The sequence below is a fragment of the Vidua chalybeata genome, chromosome 9, assembly GCF_026979565.1.
Source record: "Vidua chalybeata isolate OUT-0048 chromosome 9, bVidCha1 merged haplotype, whole genome shotgun sequence".
Classification (NCBI taxonomy): Eukaryota; Metazoa; Chordata; class Aves; order Passeriformes; family Viduidae; genus Vidua; species Vidua chalybeata.
Window position 1 is genome coordinate 14360131 of NC_071538.1, and position 18113 is coordinate 14378243.

Here is an 18113-nt window from a genome sequence, read left to right on the forward strand (position 1 = left end):
GCATCCCTTTCTCTCATGCCCAGGCAGGCTCATACTGGGCATAGGAGGGGGGTGGTTCTGTGCCAAGTGCTCCACTGGTCCATACAGCTTGGAGGAAGCCCTGCCTTCCTCCTGCACTTCCATGGTCAAGAGTGCTCGCTGCAGTCTCTCGAGCTTTTAACTGTCCTCCTGAGAACATATGCAAACTTCAGGTTTTTTTCAAACGCTTATCACATAGCCAAAACTGTGTGGTTTCTCACAAGAAGAGAAAAAGGCACATATCCAGTAAGGACTGGCTCCCATTTCCAATCATTTTCCAAGTCCTGTTCCAAGCTTGGAGTCCCAGGACTTCTCAATGAAACAGAATAAGATTGTTTTATTTTAATGAGGGCCAAAGAGCACATTTTTCTCTAATGTCATCCTCTAAGGCAGGTACCTCCACATGTGAATGGTTCCCTGCTTGTGAGGAGGCTTCACATGAGCCAAGATTTAACAGGATAGGGACAGAAAGGAACTGAGAGACTTTCTGATGCTCTCACTGCCTTCAAGTAAGGGCGAGCATCTGCTCTTGCAAGATGCTGAGTACCTCCTGGTGCAGTCTTCAGGAACTGAAAACACTTAGCACGACACAGGGTTAGGATCAGAAGGCATGCTGCTGTGCAGATGGGAGTTAGGAAAGCTCATGAAGAACAGACACAGACTAAACAGTGCACACATGTATATTGTGCACAGGGGTGCAAAATGAGCTGGAGGTGATGTAGGAATGGTGTGAATTTATAGCAAAACTGAGAGATCAGTAAGATTTCTCCCCTAAAGTAGTTTAACTACTGAATGCCCATGACAAAGATATTGTTGGCAATTAAAACAGGCATCTCTTAAATAGTTGACATTTTTGTTGCAGTGACTATGCAATGACTATACTGCTAACTAATCCTAATAAGCCTCCTTTCCAAGTTGTATAAAAATGGTTTATGAGTTCTGGCCTTACCAGTGGCACAAAACTTCCTTAGAATATCCATCCAGCAATGCTTTGTCCTCCCTTCTGCTGCTGAGGACTGCCACACTTGTGCATACTGTCATTCCCAGCTAGGGAAGTTCAGGCTTCCTGAGTGAGCGGGTTGAATGTGCTGCCACATTCGCAGCATGCTGATATTGAAGTCTACCCAGAAGGCAGCAGTTCATAACCTTATGGAAATATTTTTACATGCTCCACGCAGAGAAAATAACTACTTCTGCTGTGGTAGAGCTCAGGCACATGAAAGAGCCAGGAAGAACACCCCAATGGATGCTGACAAAGGAAGAGGACTTGTGTCCAGTGCTGCAGGCAAATATGCACCTCTGCCATCAAATCAGGAAGTTAAGATATGGACAGTCTGACTGCTGTTTTGAGATCCCTGCTTGCATTTGCTGTGAGGGGGTGATTGTCCATGGGAGCACTGATAGATGTAATCCAACCCCTTCTCACACGCTTTGCTAGGACTCTGTCCCAGTATGAGGACCTCAAGCATGTCCCCCTCCCTAAGGGATGTGCTATCTTAGGCACATCCCAAGCTCTGGATCTCCTTTTCCCTTTACTAACTTTTCTTCTAAGACCAATCACTTCCCCATACATCTCTGTCCTCTTCCTCCACTCGCTCAATCTATCTGCTCCAAGCCGCAGTAAAGTCATCTCTCATTGGGCACTGAATCACTCTTACCTTCACACTCTCAAGACACATCTAGTCCACAGAAGGATTTGAGAGCAAAGCGATTAATTCTGGTTTAACTACGAAAAATCTTCAGCTGAACCATGGGGCCACCAGCACTGAGAAGTGGTGGTTGTTGGATGTAAGGCAGAAGTAAGATCTCTACTGCCTGTCTGTTCTGTGGGCTGGAGGCCCCAGCTGTGGGCCAGAACTGATCTGCCTGAAGCTACCACCAACTCCCTGGGGTGAGCTGCACATCCCTCATTCCCTGCATAAAGGAATCTTGGGAGCAGCTGGAACACTCAGCTCATGAGGATCATTGTTGCTGGGGACCCATGGGCTCAACTGATGCCTGCACATTGGGGCTGACCTGGCACTTGGGAGAAATTGTGAGACACGCCTGGCCTTTGGGGCCACAGTGTGGTCACCCTGGTCTCCAGTGATCATGTAAGTAAAGCTTGGCTGAGGAGAGAACAGGCCTTGACTGGAAAGTCCCTCTGCTCTGTAAACACAAACAAATCAGCCCCCATCACCTGCTTCCCTTCTTTATCTGTACATGTAATTTAAAATACCCTCCAGCCTCCCAAAGTCAAGCTTCAGCTGCTTCCCATCCCCTTAAGCCCCTTTAGTTCCTCTCCCCCCTCCAACCTGGCTGCTTTTCCAGAGCCAACCATCACTGCAGAGACAAGTTGCTCTTCTCTCCCACTCTCTGATCCTTTCTGTCCTGGGTGAATGTGGTGGGAACCACCCACAGCGTGTTTTCGTGCATGCGTTTCTGCAGCCACCCCTCCCCCCCACCTAGTTTTTTAAGTTAAACTATCTCTTGCTTTAAAGAGAGCAAATACACAGCAGTGGCTTTCATCACTGCTGTATAATAGAGCAGTAATTCTGTGCCAGGGACTGTTTTCTATTTTATTTTAAAGGGTTTATAAAACAGTGTATGTAATTGAGTGAGTAAACTGAACGTTTTCTGGAGCCCCTGAGGGCTGAAACTTCGTGGTGGTCCTGGGCCTAGGCCCTAACCCTTTTTTTTCCTCTCTTTTTTTTCCTCCCTTTCCCCTCCTTCCCCTCCTCCTTTACAACCCAGCGTTGCCACCAGCAGCAGCAGCAGCAATCTGTCTGGGGCTAATTGAGCAAACAACAAGGAGATGCTTTCACATGGCTTTTAAAGGAATGCTCCGGCATCCCCTTTCTGTGAGTGGCTTGGCAGGAACCTGCCAGGAAGGCTGGGGAGCGCTGGGTCCCCGGCCCCCAGCCTGCTGGTGGGGTTTGTGCTGGGCTGCGCAGTCATTTCCTCCCCTCTGTTTATTTGCATTACAATTTGTTTTTAGCCAAGCACCAAAAGCTGCTCTGCTCTCTAGCTTGCCTTGTGCGTATGTTTTTAAGGGGCTAGTGTACAGTATGTGTAAACAAATGTCTTCCCAAGCAGAAACGCATACATAACGAGTGACAGCTTTTTGATTTACACTCAGTAAAGTCTCCGTGGACACTCGGTTCAAGCACCCAGGCAGACTTCAGGCTGGGCTGCGTCAGCAAGTTGAGGCAAAGTGCTAATCAGGAGGTTGAATGTGTTGATCAGCTCTGGATTTGCTTAGCACCAGATGCTCCCAATCTGAGAAGATCTAGTTGAACATGATTTAAGGTTGAAGAGTCCAACTCTTAAGGCTTTCTCAAAGTCCTTTCTCTAATCTGTCTTCTTTCTCTGTGGGCTGAATGCATCTGTAACCCTGCCAGTGTCAGATAAAAGGCAGCCTGGTAAGAAATCCGTAATGGGGAGCTGGGGAAGGAGAAATGTAGCTGAACAGCAAAGCATGTGAGATACTTCTCCCTCCTCCCCCAGAGTTTCAGGCAGAGTTTCTGCGGGAACTGAGCTTGCTGGTACCAGCCAGAGCCACTGGCAACTGGCAGCCACGTCTGATAATGAAACACTATCCACAACTCAGCTCTCTGGCACACACTGGAGTCTGAATTCCCTTCGCTCCTCAAGAAGGGCTTTGGGAATGGAAGAGGGAAGCAGGGTGAATCCTTATCTGCCTACCACATCCCCTTGGGGTGCAGAATGGGGCTTTGTTTCTAGCAAAACCATTCCCCTTATCGCTTAAAAACTTTCTCGCGGATTTTAGACAGGCAGATTCATGTGTTTTCTTTAAGCCTTTACAAGAAGAAATCAGTTTGGTGATTTCATATGAGTCTGAGGTAGCAGTGACATACCATGTGTGCCCACTTGGGGAATCTGGCCACGGGGATCAAGGAGGACATGAAACAGGCAGAGGGATGAGAGATGAGGGAATGCAGGCTCCAATTTCCCATGCGGCTTTAAATGCTTAAGCTCCCTAAACTCACTGCTGCCTCAGTTTCCCCATCTGTAAAACAGAAGTGCTCTTACTCACCCATTCTCAAAAAGCATTTTGAACTCATCAGGTGTAAAATACAAGACTGCTGCAAGCATGTCAGTGCAAAATACAAATAGTCTGTGCCACATCTGCAGCAAGGTATGTGACAGGACCCATCCCAGCTCTGCACATTTAGAACCTTGGAGGATGCTGTCTGAAATGAAGCAAGAAGTTCCTTATTAAAAAGTATTGCTACAGATAACCTATATATAGAACCATAAATTGACATGGCTCTCTATAAGCCTACATGAAGGCATGTTTAATCTGCAGAGGCACAGTATAATTACTCTCACTGGATGGTAGCCAGGGTCTTATTCATATCATAGAAATCAACATGATAGATAGTCTGCTTGGAGGAGGTTCAGGAATGGAGTCACAGGAGTTGCTACAGGGCCTGTTGAGATATATTGGGAAAGTTGTTGGGAATGAGGAATGTTATAGCAAGAAATGCTGCAGGTTGGATTTGAGGTACCTTGGCAAGGCTGTGTGGGGTCCAGGACGGGAGGAGAGAGGTGCTGAAGGCTGGACTTGGGGCTATTGGCAAGAACTGTCCTGGAGAAGTTGTGTGGCACTACCTACATCATGCTTGCACCTGGCACTTGTACAGTCAGCCCCTCATTTTCCTGAGCATTGCATCCACCTATGCTCATCCTGCCCAAAGTGCTGGGGATTGAGCTCCAGGATGTTACTGTGAGGCTCCAGGAATAATTATCAATTTACAATCAATACCGTGAGCAAAGAGCTAAATGTCTCAATCTGATGCTGCAGGTGAGAAGCAGCCCCTTGGTCTCCTTAGTGTGGCTCACCCGTTCTGTCCCTCAGGCTGAGAAGATTGCATATGATCCACATGATTGTGGGGTTGAGGTTGTAGTGAGAAATTGTCTTGCACAATGCAGAACTCCTTGAAGTTTATAGAGCAGAATTTGATCAAACCTTTACTGGAGCAATGGTTTGCATGGTACAAAGGTTGCATCTTGAATTTTAAACCAAGACAAGCACCCTGTTGGCCCAGCCACTTTAGGGATTGCCAGGAATTTCTTCCTTTAGCCAAAGGTGGCATATTTGTTTTTTTGCAGCAGTCTTGCAAGATCCACTCCCCTGAGGGGAGGAGTTTTAGGTGGGTGAATAAAACACAACTCATCATTTCCATCATCCCTGGCTATCTACCCCCACTTCTGTGTAAGGTGTGGGAGACACCAGAGCTTCCCCAGCCCCTCACAGGCCTTGACACTTTATCCCAAGCTCCAGAGGCAATTGTTATTCCTAATTGCAGGAGGTAAGATGAAGAGCCTAGGGGCATGGGACACACCACCTGAGCTCCACCTGAATAGGTGTCCAGCTCCTGGAGAGCAGTTCAGATTCACCACCTCCCCCACAGTACCCTGAGGACACCCACTTTGAGCACACCAGCTTTGTGTCATGCTCTGAGGCCACATGCTTGGGTTTTTTAGGCACTGGGCTTTCAGTTGCGTGTTTTTATTATTTTGGCTTTAGATCCTTTATTTGCAGTCCTTCCCTGACAGGCTGCTTTTGCATTTTAAAGGGAAGGCTCTTTCAGTACAGTGCATTAACAGTGCTGGGCCAGGGACTGGCACATTAATGTGTCCACTGGGGCTGTGCAAAGCTCCTGGGAACAGGCAAAGGAGTGACCTTGCAGAAATTGCCCCTCCAACAAATTTGCTCCACAGGAGGGTCAGGTTTAAATTGAAAAAAAAAAAAAAAAAAAAAAACAAAACACAAAAAACCTCTTGTTTTTAAGCTGCTAGGGCTGAGCTGAGATTGCTGAGAGGATCTCACACTGCCTTGGTGATGGCCCCCTGGTGCTGAGCAGCCCTTTCCTCCCCCAGCCTCCAAGCAGTTTGGGGTAGACAGTGCTCTTTAGGGCCAGGATGGATTGCTGATCTTTAATTTTATGTCTAATCTCCATGTTGGATGTTGATGGTTCCTTGCCTTGACCTAGGTGTACACCTGTCAGTAGCAGCTGTGACTTCCGAAGGGCCTCTCATGTTTATTAGTGACACATACATGTGAAAACTCTCATTAGAGAAATCTCCTGATGTTTAGTCAGTTGTTTAGGCTTTCACCATGTGTGTGGGATACTGTCGGAAAGACACTGGAGTTCAGCAAATCTCTATTTGAGTTCCTCAGAATCTGCTTTTCTCATTTGTTTTAAAGTTGCAGATTTGAAAAATGCAAGGTCTGAAGCTCTGCTGCAAAACTCAATTGCTCTTCTTTTCCTCCCTCTCTCTTTTCAGCCAAACATGTTAATGAAGTCATTGTGGGCACCGAACAGCTGATGGAGATATAACCCGAGTAGCTTTTAAAGATGATTTTATGGAAGCCAGCAGCAGAACCAGATGTTCAAGCATCGTAAGATCATCCGTACAGATCAGTACTGGCATGGTTTACCCTGTCATTGCTCCTTTCCTGTTCAGCTTTATATTTATGTCTTAATAAAGGAGTATTTGCAGAGCGGAGTGTCCGGCGGCCCCTCCCCCCTCATTGGGATGCACACGGGTTTGTGCCGGGTTATATCGGTTCCTGCGCGCCCGGCCAGCGCACTGTACTTTTCCAGCAGAAGGGAGAGCGGGGACCACACAGACTGTGCCCACTCCAAAGAATGACTTAGCCGCCCTCCCTGCGGTGTAAATCACGTCCCTGCAGCCCTGCACCACCCGTCCCTGAGCCTGGGAGAAACTGCTCGGGATGCTGCTTGTGCATCTCATCAACGCAGCAGGCGGACAGTGAGAACAGCGGCAGTGCCGGCTGCTCTTTGCAGCCCGGTAGCTTCGCCAGCCTCCTCCTCCTCCTCCTCACTGTCTCTCACGATGCTGCCCCACAGCACAGAAGTGTTTAATTTGTGCCTCTTCTCCTCTGTAATGCAGTCAAAGAGTTTGGCACCCATTTCCATCAGGGCTGAGTTTGGTCTGATACTTTGAAATTCTGCCCAAAAGCAAGTGTGTGAGAGCTGGTGGAGCATGAAGGAGGCATGAGGTGTAAACAGTGGATACTCCCTGCCTTATTTTGGTGGTTCTTCCTGTCAGTCCACTATTCCTAATCCCAGACAAGAGGTCTCTCCCCACACTTGGATGATCTGTGGATGACTGTACCTATGTCTCTGAGATGAGTCGCTCTTATTAATGTGAAACGCACAGCCTTGTGGTCAGGGCCTGTGCCAGGATTGTAAAGCACCTGGATGGGATTGAAACGCAAGCTGTTCTTAAATGTTTATAAATTGGACACAAGTTCCTACCTAAAAGCTGTTTATTAGAATGTAGTAAGATTGAACGGGACATTTATCTGCCCTTGGCAGTTTGACATCCAGAGGTGCTTACAGCAACTGGTGGGATGGTATTTCATTAACTGAAGTGATAAATGTTAAATGTGTGCTTCATGGGCATCTGTGACCCCAAGGAGAGTTACCATTTCCTAGTTAATTTGACAGGAGAGAGATTATAATCCAGACATTCCCTGAGTTTCATAAACAAAATCCTTCTTCTAAAGGACCAGATTGGAATGGAAACTGTGGGTAAGGATGAGCTCTGCCTGTGACACGCTGCAGAGGAGAAATGCACTGCAGTTCAGCTCCAGCTTTGTGCTGGAGGTTTTGTCTCGCGTATGTGCGCAAACATGTTCCTAAGGTACGAAGCCTTTTTCATCCAAGGATCGCAGAGGTTTTACAGAGGTTAATTAAAGAGAGTTCTTGTCTCTGTGTGCGGCAAGGGAGAGAGGCTCCATTTTGGGTGTGTAGAAACAGAAGCAGAGTGGAGTGTAATTACCTGGCTTTGCATTTTACCAGAAGGCTGGCAAAGCATTGAGAGTTTTGCAGGGACTTTGACTCATAGTCCTTTTGCTGAAACACAGAGCCTCCCCCTCTGTTTTTAGGATATATCTTAACTTCTGAAAAGTCTGCATTGCCTTGTTTAGCAGCTACAGCTTTACCTCCTTGTGCCTTAATTATATGTTAAAGTCTCAGTCCTTTTGTTTAGCTAATTTAAGAAGAGGGTGGGGGGCTCTTTACTGTGTCGGTTAGAATTTAGCATTAATTTAGTGTTCTCTGACACTTGAAAACCTGGCTGGGATTTGAGGCATTTTCTTTTCCTTTTCGCCTTTTACGACCTGCAGGTGTTTGGTGTGAGATAAAAGTAGATCCCAAAGTGAGATTTCACAGCACAAATTATCAAAGTGAAGATTCACTCTTGATGTAGTCTACGTGTGTGGCAGTAATTATGAAAAATAGTTCAGGATAATAGGGCCTTCAGGAATCCCAAGATAGGCACTGGGAGGTTAACCCTTCCTCATCTAACCTGGCTTCTATGCTGTTGTCATCATTAGGTGAGCATGTGATGGGTTGGGTCAGGCAACTTCACAAACCGAGTGATGTTAGAGTCATTGAGAAAATTGGAGAAGTTACTGCAGACATGAAGTTCTGTTCTCAGGTAGTTTTGGATGTGACTGTTTGGTCCCAGGTCACAGAGACATTCTGGAAGGTGTTACTGGTACAGGCTGCTCACCAACTTTGAGGAATGGGGCACCTCTCAGACACAAATAAGCTGCTCTGTCACACCCAGGCAACTGAGCATTACAGCTCATGCCCATCATAGTGTTACTGGCATCAAAGTGGTGCCTATATAGGCAACATTTCTCTGAAGGAGATGAAAGTTCTCCAGCTCGGTAGGTGTGGGCTCTTTCTGGACAGACTTGTCCTGAGCATTTCTTTGGCAGATGTAACACCAGGGTTGCTGTGAAAAGGTTCTTGCAGTGGCTTGTCACATACTGGATCTGCATAGCGGTTTGCTGTGATGGCCAGCAGGACTGGTGGCTTGTGGTTTTCCCTGAGTGGTGTCTCGCCATCTGCTCCTAAAACTCTTTTCCTGTGACCAGGGCAGCAGGGTTGGTGTGTGTGCACACCTGGCCACACTTCTTCTACTGGGTCCTGCCCCACTGGCACACCATGGCAGGGGCACCTGAAGCTTTGCCCCCTCACTCTGGCTCCCATGAGAGCTGGGTCCAACCAGCAGCAGCTCTGCAGCCAGGTTGCTTGCCAGTATTTTTGTAGTCAAGCCCATTTTTAAGACACAGATTTGGGAAGAGCATTTGTTGGACAGTTGCAGACACCCAGAGCTATGGCTCACTTCCCTCAGCAGTCCGTGTTTGCTTTTGTAGGTGGCTTTTGGGATCTCTCAAGAAGCAGCAGCTCATCTGATCCCTTCTGCAGTCAAACCAAAGCAGATGGCTCCTATCTTCCTGGCAGCCCTGGAAGAGAACCACATGAGGTGAAGACAAGCAGGCAGCCATTACCAGGGATAGTGGGCTTCCCACCCCCATGGTGTTCAAATGGACACAAAAACTTTGCATCTAGCTCTAATCTTGCTTTTAGGACAATTTTTTGGCTTGTGGGCAGGAAGGAGAGAGCAGAGCCTGAGCAGTCATATGGTCTCAGGTACAGGGGTCTGTCTCCCCATGTCACCTATCCAGGTGATGCTGTGTGTGCAGCTCTAGCAATAGGACTCCTGAACCTCTCAGGGTTGGAATCACAAAGACTTGACAATCTTTTACTGCCTTCAGTCTCCATGGTTGATTGTGCAGAACCATGATCCTGCTGGCTTCCTTGCTGATTTCTGCACCTCACTGTCCTTCCTCTCACTGCCTGGGAAGAGTGCTTTTCATCATGCCCCTGGCCACCCTTTGGACATTGCTGGTCCTGAGACGAGAATTTTCCTAATAAAACCCCACAGGTCTAGGGAACACTATTGTTTTCCAGAGGTGCCTTACTGCCTTCACACTGGCCCAAGTCCCCAGTGAGGGCCAGTAGTGGCTGCTCAAGGCAGAGTGAGATCAAGCCCCACGTGGGGCTCACAGAGGAGCTGCCTGTGCCGGCAGCAGTAGTGTGACAGACGCACGTTGCACAGTGTGTGGTGTAATCCAGCCCCAGGACACCGCAGTGCCGCCCTCCCATCACACACAGCCACTCCTGTGGCCTTTGGTTATCTGTTTTAAAGGATTGATTATTGCAGTGGGCAGTTGGGGCTGGGGCCTTTGGCTTTGCAGGCTGCCCATTGTGCCCCGACCTGGCACATCTGAGAGCCATGGAGGAGCGCAGAGCACAGGGCCCTTCTCACTGGCCACCTGCAGAGTTAATTTGGGGATGTGGAGATTCCCTCACCCAGCACCCCCCAGCCTCTGCCCCAGCACCTCTGCAGCAGCCTGCCCACCGAGACTCACTCCCCCTCAGGCAGGAGGCCGATTTCTGGATCCTGTCGGTTTTCACTCCATCTCCCAGGAGCCAAGGTCCACAGCCGTGCCTGTGCCTCCCAGACGGGCCGGCAGACGGGAACTTCCTTCCAGGTCCTATAGACAGACATTTTATATACGTTAAAATACGTGTGTGTATATAAATATGGCAAGCAAGAGCTTGGGAGAGTTTGAGTCTAAATAAACTTGTATATTTTAGGCTTTTAAAATGCTAATGTTGAATTTCAGGGGATGGGGGGCTGCAAAGGGATTGTTGGACTGAGGACCAAGACAGCTGATGAGCTTGGATCAGTGCCTTTACAATTCAAGGAAAAATGGGATAGTTTGGGAAGGAAAAAGGGATTTTCTTGTTTTTGTTTTTAGTAGAAAATAAAAGAAGCTGCCTTCTTATTTGCCTCCCTCCCCCAGCGTCGGAGCAGCAAGCGACTGGTGTTGTATGCATAAGCTATTCCTTTGTGCAACATCTAAATGGTTAATTGTGTTTGAGGAAGATGTACGGGCGAATGGAGGGACCACCCAGCAAGAGACAGACAAGAAAGAGCGATCTCTGAAATGTTTAACCAGAGAGAGAGCAAAGTTGTTTAAAAATATTTAATTTACAACATTCCACACTGCTGATTATAAATCGGCCGTCCAAAAACACTGCTGCGTGCGGGGAGGGATCCAGGCAGCATGAAACAAATTCTTGTGATTGTTTTTCCTATCTTCCTCCCTCCTTTCCTTGGGGAGTTTAACCCTGTGGCAGGATGCGGGTTGCCCCAGGCAGGGAAGGCAGCACTGTTCCCCAGGACTGTGGTCTCCAGTGTGAACACCTGCGCCTGGGGCCGGGGTGCAGCCGCCTGCTGGTGCTGGGAGAGTTGGAGGGGATGGTGAGGAGCAACCAACCGGCAACACCAGCAAACCCAGCAGTGGTGACGGGTGTGATGGTCAGTGGGTAATGGCCTCGCAGCCCCTTCCTTCTGATCTCCACCCCAGCACCAGGGTTCCCCAAAGCATCCAGCTGTGTTCCCAGACAAGGAAAGCCATGAATCCCCTGGTGATGGGTTGAGAGACTTGAGGAGGCAAACCTGGCCAGTCTGTTCCATCCATGAGACATTGCTCACCATGGTGATAATGCTCTTTGGGTTGGCAACTCAGCCACGTCACTCAGCCATTTCCAGCGGCGCCAGGAAGGACCCAGGCCCTCACAGGGTCATTGAGCAACAGCAACATCTTCCCCTGCTTGGGCCTTTCTGCAAAGGGGGTGGTTGGTACCGGATGCCGGGAAGAAGGGATTTGGCCGCGCTCTGCTTGCAGCCACTGCTGATCCACAGCTGGCTGTAACGCACCCCGCCGCCCCAGCCATGCTCCCTCCATGCAAGGGGCTGGGACTGCTCTGTGAGGAGTCAGTCTGCTCTGGATGGTGGCCAGACCATGCACCCCATCACCTGGCGATCACTCTTCAATGCTCTCACCATGATGTCCTTTCCAGTCTTCATAGCCCCTGTTCTTCCTGTAGCAAGAGACTTCTGGGAGAGGAGACTCCTGGGAATGGCCCTGGGAGAACAGGCAGTGAAGGATGCACGTGGTGGGGGTCTGCCCCTTATTCCTCAGCCCTGTCATCATCCACCCTCATGGATGTCACTGTGGGGTTGGAGAGCCACCATGCCAGGAGGGTGCAGGGGAAGGGAGGAGAGGCACAGCCCCTGGCTGGTGACCCCACTCCGCAGAAAGGATCTGAGTGGAGCTGAGGGACAGGAGGGATGCAAGAGGAACGAGGATCCAAAAGCAGTGGCTGCTCTCACTAGGGATTCCTCCTTGGCATCCTCTTGTAGATCCCACCTTGGAGAGCAAAAGCCAGGGTGCTTTCACACGCCTGTTGCCCCAGAATCCCTGGCCACGAAGCTCAGGGGCCCAGTCAGCAGGGAGGGCAGGGGTCTCGCCTGTTCCTGGCAAGAAGGAGGCACGGGGAGAACTGCAGGACACTTTGCCGCGGATTGCCACACGTTTCCTAACCCCTCACCAGCCAGGAAGCCTCGCTGGCCACCTGAACACTTCCTCGCGTGCAGTGAGGGCCTGTGACAGCCCGAGGAGCCGGGGTGGGTTTGGCTGCTTGCCCCGGTGGCGAGCTCGGCTCTCAGTGGCTGCACCGCTCCGGGCCCTGCCAGCCCCAGCCGGTGCCGGGAGCGAGAGCGGAGACAAAAGAGCTTGTGTCCGCCTGCCAGCAGCCGGCCCCGCCGAGCGGCCGCCCGCCCAATTAAACCGTGCCCGCTTCCCATGCGGCAGGGGCGCCCGGCGGGCTCGCTGGCCCCCTCCCACCACCCATCGGCCCCAGGGGACCACCACCCTGTGGGGCCTCCCCTGCCTCCCAGCAGGCGCCAGCGCTTCCGCAGCCCTTGTCCAGTATGAATACGTTCCCTTGGTCCCCCAGAGAGGGCACCTCCACCGGCTCGTGCTGGGGATGGCTCGCCCCAACCCCAAACATCTCCTGTTCTCCCAGCTTTTCTCGCACCTCGGGGCTCGCAGCACCCGCCAGCGCAAGCAGTGTAGTGCTGAGCATCCGTCCCTGCTCCTGCTGCCCCCAAGGGTTGGATCAGGATGAGATCTGGCAGCAGCAAACTCTGCCGCGGCGGGAGCATCCCCACATCCCGACCCATGGGGCCGGTGTCACATCCACTTAGTTGGCTCCGAAAATCCCTTGCCCTGACACCTTGTTAAATACCCACCAGGGGTCACAGTTCCTGGGATTCTTTTTCCTGCTTTTCCTTTACCCGCTGAGACGTTTCGGTTGGCAGGAGCTCTCCCCCCGCTATTAGGTATCTTTCAGGGAACAAGAAACCTAGATCACTTACAAATTAATTTGGAGTTAAACCTACAGAAAATGAGAAACATGCTGCTTTGCAGGAGAGAGTGCTTGGCCAGCGATCAAGAAAAATACATCCAAACCGCCCGATGCGGCGGCTCGGCCGCGGCCGGGGATGGGGGCTGCGCGCTCAAGGTAGCCGGCAGCTGTACTCGGGTGCACCTCAGTGGAGCTGGGGCCTTTCCTCCCAGTTAAAAGGGAGAAAAAGGGAGTCCTAACTTCCTGGCATGTGAGGGAACGTAGGGAAGGCTGGCATAGGGTGCAACACTGCAGCACGGGGGGTCTGCCTGCTCCAGCACCTTTGCCAGCAGGATGAGGACCGGCCACCCCACGGTATAAGGAGACCTTTGCACCAGGGTTTCCCCTTCACTGCATCCCTGGGGCCACAGCAGCTTGTGCCAGGGCTCGTTCCCGAGAAGGGGCAGGATGCCATGTCCCCTCATCCCACGGTGCCTTGTGTCAGCCCTCTGGCCAGCAAGGTGCCGTTGGACAAGGGAATGCGGAGTGATGCAAAGGATCCTGAGCCCTTTGGCAGGCGGGTGGGAGCAGCCCCCTGTGCCAGGCACTCCCGGAGGGTCACGGGTGCGCGTTTGGCCGCCACCGCGCATTGTGTCTGCTGCGCGAGCGGCTGTGCCGGGAGGGGGCCGTGCGGGGGAGGCCGGGGCGGCGGAAGAGCAGTGATAAGATAAAAGGTCTGCTTTCCCATGCCGAGGAGCCGGGGGGGGGGGGGGGAACGCGGGGCGAGCGGCGAGGCCACCCAGGTTTCAAGCACTCGGCCTCGGCGCCTGACCCCGGCACATTCAGAGAGCACTTCCTAAATTTGTCTCCTGTGTTCCTGACTCACAAGCAATTTCCTCACCCATAAAACGGCGTCGGCATGAAAGGACTGGCCGGGACACCAATTACTTGTCACCGTTTTACCACCCCGCTGCTCACCAGTTTGCAGCCCCCGGCAGTGCCTGGCCAAGATCTCGCCCCTCCTCATGGAGCCCCTCTGCCCAGGGGGACATGGCAGCCGGGGTCTCCTGTGCCAGAAGGTACAGCACAGCAGAGGGATCCCCAATGCCTGGCACATGACAATGCCCCCAGGCGGAACTATGCAGTGTCGCCAGTGCTCCTGGGCAATCCTGAAGGAATCACCCAGTCCAGCCTGCAATCAGGGGGACAGTAACCATCCCCAGGCCCCTGTATTGGTGTCGTCCCTGTGCTGGCATTGGTATTAAAGATGCTTCTATGTGTCTGCATAGGAGGAAACAAGACTCCATCATCACAACTCTGGTGGCACCATGAGCACAGTCAATGGCCCTGACACAAAGCCCATGGATCCACGCTGGCACAAGTCATTGCCATTCCAGGGTCTCTGTGCCCTGCCTTGTTCCTGCTCCCTGTGCCTCTGTGCCACCTCAGCTGTCTGTCCCCGGTCCCCAGTGCCATGCCCAGTGCTGTCACATCCCCAGCTGCTCCCACGCACAGGGGATATGGAGGGGGACAGGCTGGTGCAGAAGGGCAAGGAGCTGTGGAGGCCTTGGCAGGGTCTGAGCACAGCCAGGACTCCTGGGGAGCCCTCATCTGCCTCCTGGGAGTGGGGAGTTGTTGTGCAGCTGCGCCTGCAGCCCGACCTTCCCTGGCAGCAGTTACGCACTGTCCCCGCGGAAAATCGCTCCAGCTCCGTGCCGGCACAGGGCGAGGTTTGCCCAGGGCCTGGCGAGCGCCACCGCGGCTGCTAAACGGGTTTTATGGTGGGATTTAGAGACTTTTCTGCTGGGTAATTGATTTGCCCAGGCAGTAAAAGATCAAGGCAGGGGCTCAGACGGTGGCTCCCTGCATCTGCCCACCGAGCAGGCCCGGGCACGGGTGGCTTGGGGCATGGCCAGAGCCGGCGATCCCCAATGCCACGATGCACAGCGTGGGGTGCCACGGCCCCACAGCGATGGCACGGGTGCTACGGTTCTGTCCAGGAGCTCCCTTGCAGCACACCCCCGCTCCTGCATCCTTGCATCCCCCTCCCCAACCCCACCACAAAACAGCCCCCAAAGGAGACAAAAGGGGCTGTTTGGGGACCTGCCACCTGCTAGTCCCCATCCTACAATACCACAGTAAAGAGGCACCAAACAAAGGCCTTAAAATCCTAAAGGGGCCCATTCATTAGGGTGACAAAGGGGGAAAGAACTACATTATCATAATTAATCCCGGTGCTGGCGGTGGGTGGCAGGGCTCTCTGTCTTCCAAGGTGGTGTGGGGACGGCCGGTGTCACCACGTCCACACACTATTGTGCGCCGTGGCCTTGCGGGGCTTAGGCGGGTTTTAAGCTCTGTAAACACCACAGGACCCCCGCCATGGCTACCAGGGATGCCGTCCTTCCCCCCGGCCCCTCCCCAGCCCCGGCTGTTTGTCTTCTTGCTGCAGACCCCCCTAAAGTCCCAGGGCTGGGACTGGTCCACTATGGCCCTTTGGTGCACCTGCTCCCAAGACCGCTGGAGAGTGGGGAAGAGCTTGGAGCGCCAGGTCCTGCTGGTGGTGCTGGGATGGGGACTTGCTCTCTGTATTCCATGTTGTATTTCCCATGGAGAGTTACCAGGTGTGATGTGCCAGGGACTGCTCAGGCTTTCCCCGGCCTCGGAGATGGGGCTTTATCTCTTCCCTATCTTATCCTTATCTGGGGGGATGAGGTGGACTCTGACCTGTGGACCAGCTGTTGGTTGTTCCCTGCTGTTTGGGAGACACAGGGAAACTGAGGCACGTTGTGGCACACAGAGATGCATGGGTGTTTTGAGGGACGTTAACACCCTATCTCCAATCTGTGGATTCTGCCTTCCTTCTCCATCCCTTGCGACACATCATGCCTTGGGATACACACGGTACTGGCTGAGGGAGCAATGGGGCCGGGGACGCACTGACACTCCCTGTCCATCTGTGGGGCCTTCCCTGCGCCCCCAGCTCTCCGTGCACCTCGATGGGGTCCCAATGCTGGGTGCTGTGCAGCGCTGGGGTCCCTGAGAGCCTGGGCCTGGCTCCGGGCCGTGGCCAGCGGGCTGTGCCGGTGGTTGGGAGAGCACCATCTGGTTTCCAGCTAACTAACGCCCGGCGCTGGCTCCCGGCAGAGGAGTTGCTGCTGCGGCGGCGGCTGTTTACAGCGTGCTGAGGCTCTGGCATGTCCCTGCCAAGTCCCCTCTGCTTCTCCCCCCGGCCATGGGGCTCTGGGGCTGCATGGTGGCCATGCAAAGCTCAGTTCCACGCCCCAGCCTCTGCCCAGTCTCTGCTTGCCCGGAGGATGCTGCTGCCCGCTGCGGCTGTTGTCCTGGGCTGCCCTTCCTGAGGAGTGCTCGCTGTGGCGGGGCTCCTGCCACAGGGATTTTCACATCTCCTTTGCTCAACGGGGTGGGACACGCAGTGTGGGGACAGGGGACAGGGTGGACTCCCCGGACACTCCATCCTCTCTGTGGGTACTCTGTGGGTGCGGTGCCCTGCGCTTCCCAGCTCCCACCGCATCCTGCCAGCTCACCCTGACATCTCCCTGTGGCGGGGCCGAGGGGCGAGGGTGGGCAGAGCCCCGGGTAGCCCCTATGTGGGGCTCCCGCCTCGCACCCGCGGCTCCCGCAGCCACCAGTGCTGCAGAGACACTGTGCAGGGTGGGGGCTGCGCGGAGCCATTTGCCTTTAATTGAATTTATTTGTTACAACCCCAAACAATGTAAAGCAGGCTTCTCCCAGGCTCCAGCTGCCTGCCTGCCCATTAAAATACCATCTAGAACAGCAAATCCCCCCTCCCGCCTTGATATAAAACAGCCGGTCAGCAAGAAGCGGCAGGAGAAGTCTCCCTGCGTGCGAGCTGAGCCCCTGCTCCCCATCCTGCTCCCCCAAGCCGGTGGCCTGCAGGGCTCCCAGTCCCCTTTCTGGTGGCTCCGGGAGAAGTACGTGCCCTGCAGGGAGACTCAAAGCTCATCTCTGTGGCGTCAGGGCAGGGCAGGCTGAGCCTCGTCCTGCCCACAGACGTTTTCCAGTTGGGTTTTCAATCCTCACTGGCGTGGCAGGATCTGTCCCTGTCGCTCCTGCTGCAGATCTTGGGATCCCCAAATCATCTGCGCATCTGCCTAGCCCTATGGCCTCTTGCTTGGGGTGCAAGTCACCACGCTGTGACAGTGCTGCTGGGGCACACAGGTCCTGGGGGACAGCTGGTCCCTGCGGACCACAGTGGCAGTGGGAGGGCAGTGGAACAGGGGTGCATGGTGTGGAGCAGGCAGGGGTGCCAGCAGTGATCCTGTCCTGCATGGTGCTCCTGTGGTGCAGCAGCCTGGTGCCAGTGTGTGTGAGCCAGGATGGGGTCATGAAAGCTGGTCCTGTAGCGCTGGGTGCCCATGTCCCAGGGAAACCCTTGATACCCTGGGATGGGGCAGAGCCAGCGCACCCCCAGGCCCTGGCAGACACTGAGCGGGTCTCCATGGGCCATTCCATGACTTTTCCGAGGACATTGATGACATTTCCCAGGGTGTAGGGCAGGGGTGGGAGAGCCCCAGGTGGAAACCAATGATGACAGATAGGGAGCCGATGGAGAACATGGGGAGGGGGAACCATCCATGCTGGAAAAGAGGACGACAACTTACATTTTAAATATTAAGTTGATAAAAAGCTGCAGCTGCCCAGCGGTAGTGCAGGTCCACCGGGAAAGGGAATGGTGGAGCTGTTAATAGCAATCAGGCTGCAGAAGTGCTGAATAGCTGTTTCCCTTCTGTATTTGGGGACACGCCAGATGCTACAGGCCTATCGCTGGACGAGGGAGAAACCCTTTACGTGCCGCTAGGGCCCAGGAGAGCCCGGCAGCAGCAGGCCGGGCTGGTGGGGCTGTGACTGGGGGGCATGGAGAAACTGCCCCAGCACTCCATTTATTTATTGGGCTATCCCCCGTTTTTGGCGAGGAAAACACCAGGTTGAGCATCTTTGGTGTTGCTCCAAGGTAGTGAT

The 18113-nt window shown here is 53.0% G+C and overlaps 1 protein-coding gene across 1 annotated transcript in view; it reads left to right on the top strand.

Annotated features, from left to right (window-relative positions):
- The window catches only part of EIF2B3 (eukaryotic translation initiation factor 2B subunit gamma), a 99237-nt gene extending 92708 nt beyond the window's left edge, over window positions 1–6529 (top strand). Inside the window, exon 11 of the mRNA XM_053950872.1 lies at window positions 6313–6529. Within this exon, the coding sequence (XP_053806847.1) occupies window positions 6313–6365 (53 nt within the window). The 3' untranslated portion in view covers window positions 6366–6529. The remainder of the gene's footprint in view (window positions 1–6312) is intronic.
- The last annotated feature ends 11584 nt before the right edge of the window (window positions 6530–18113 follow it).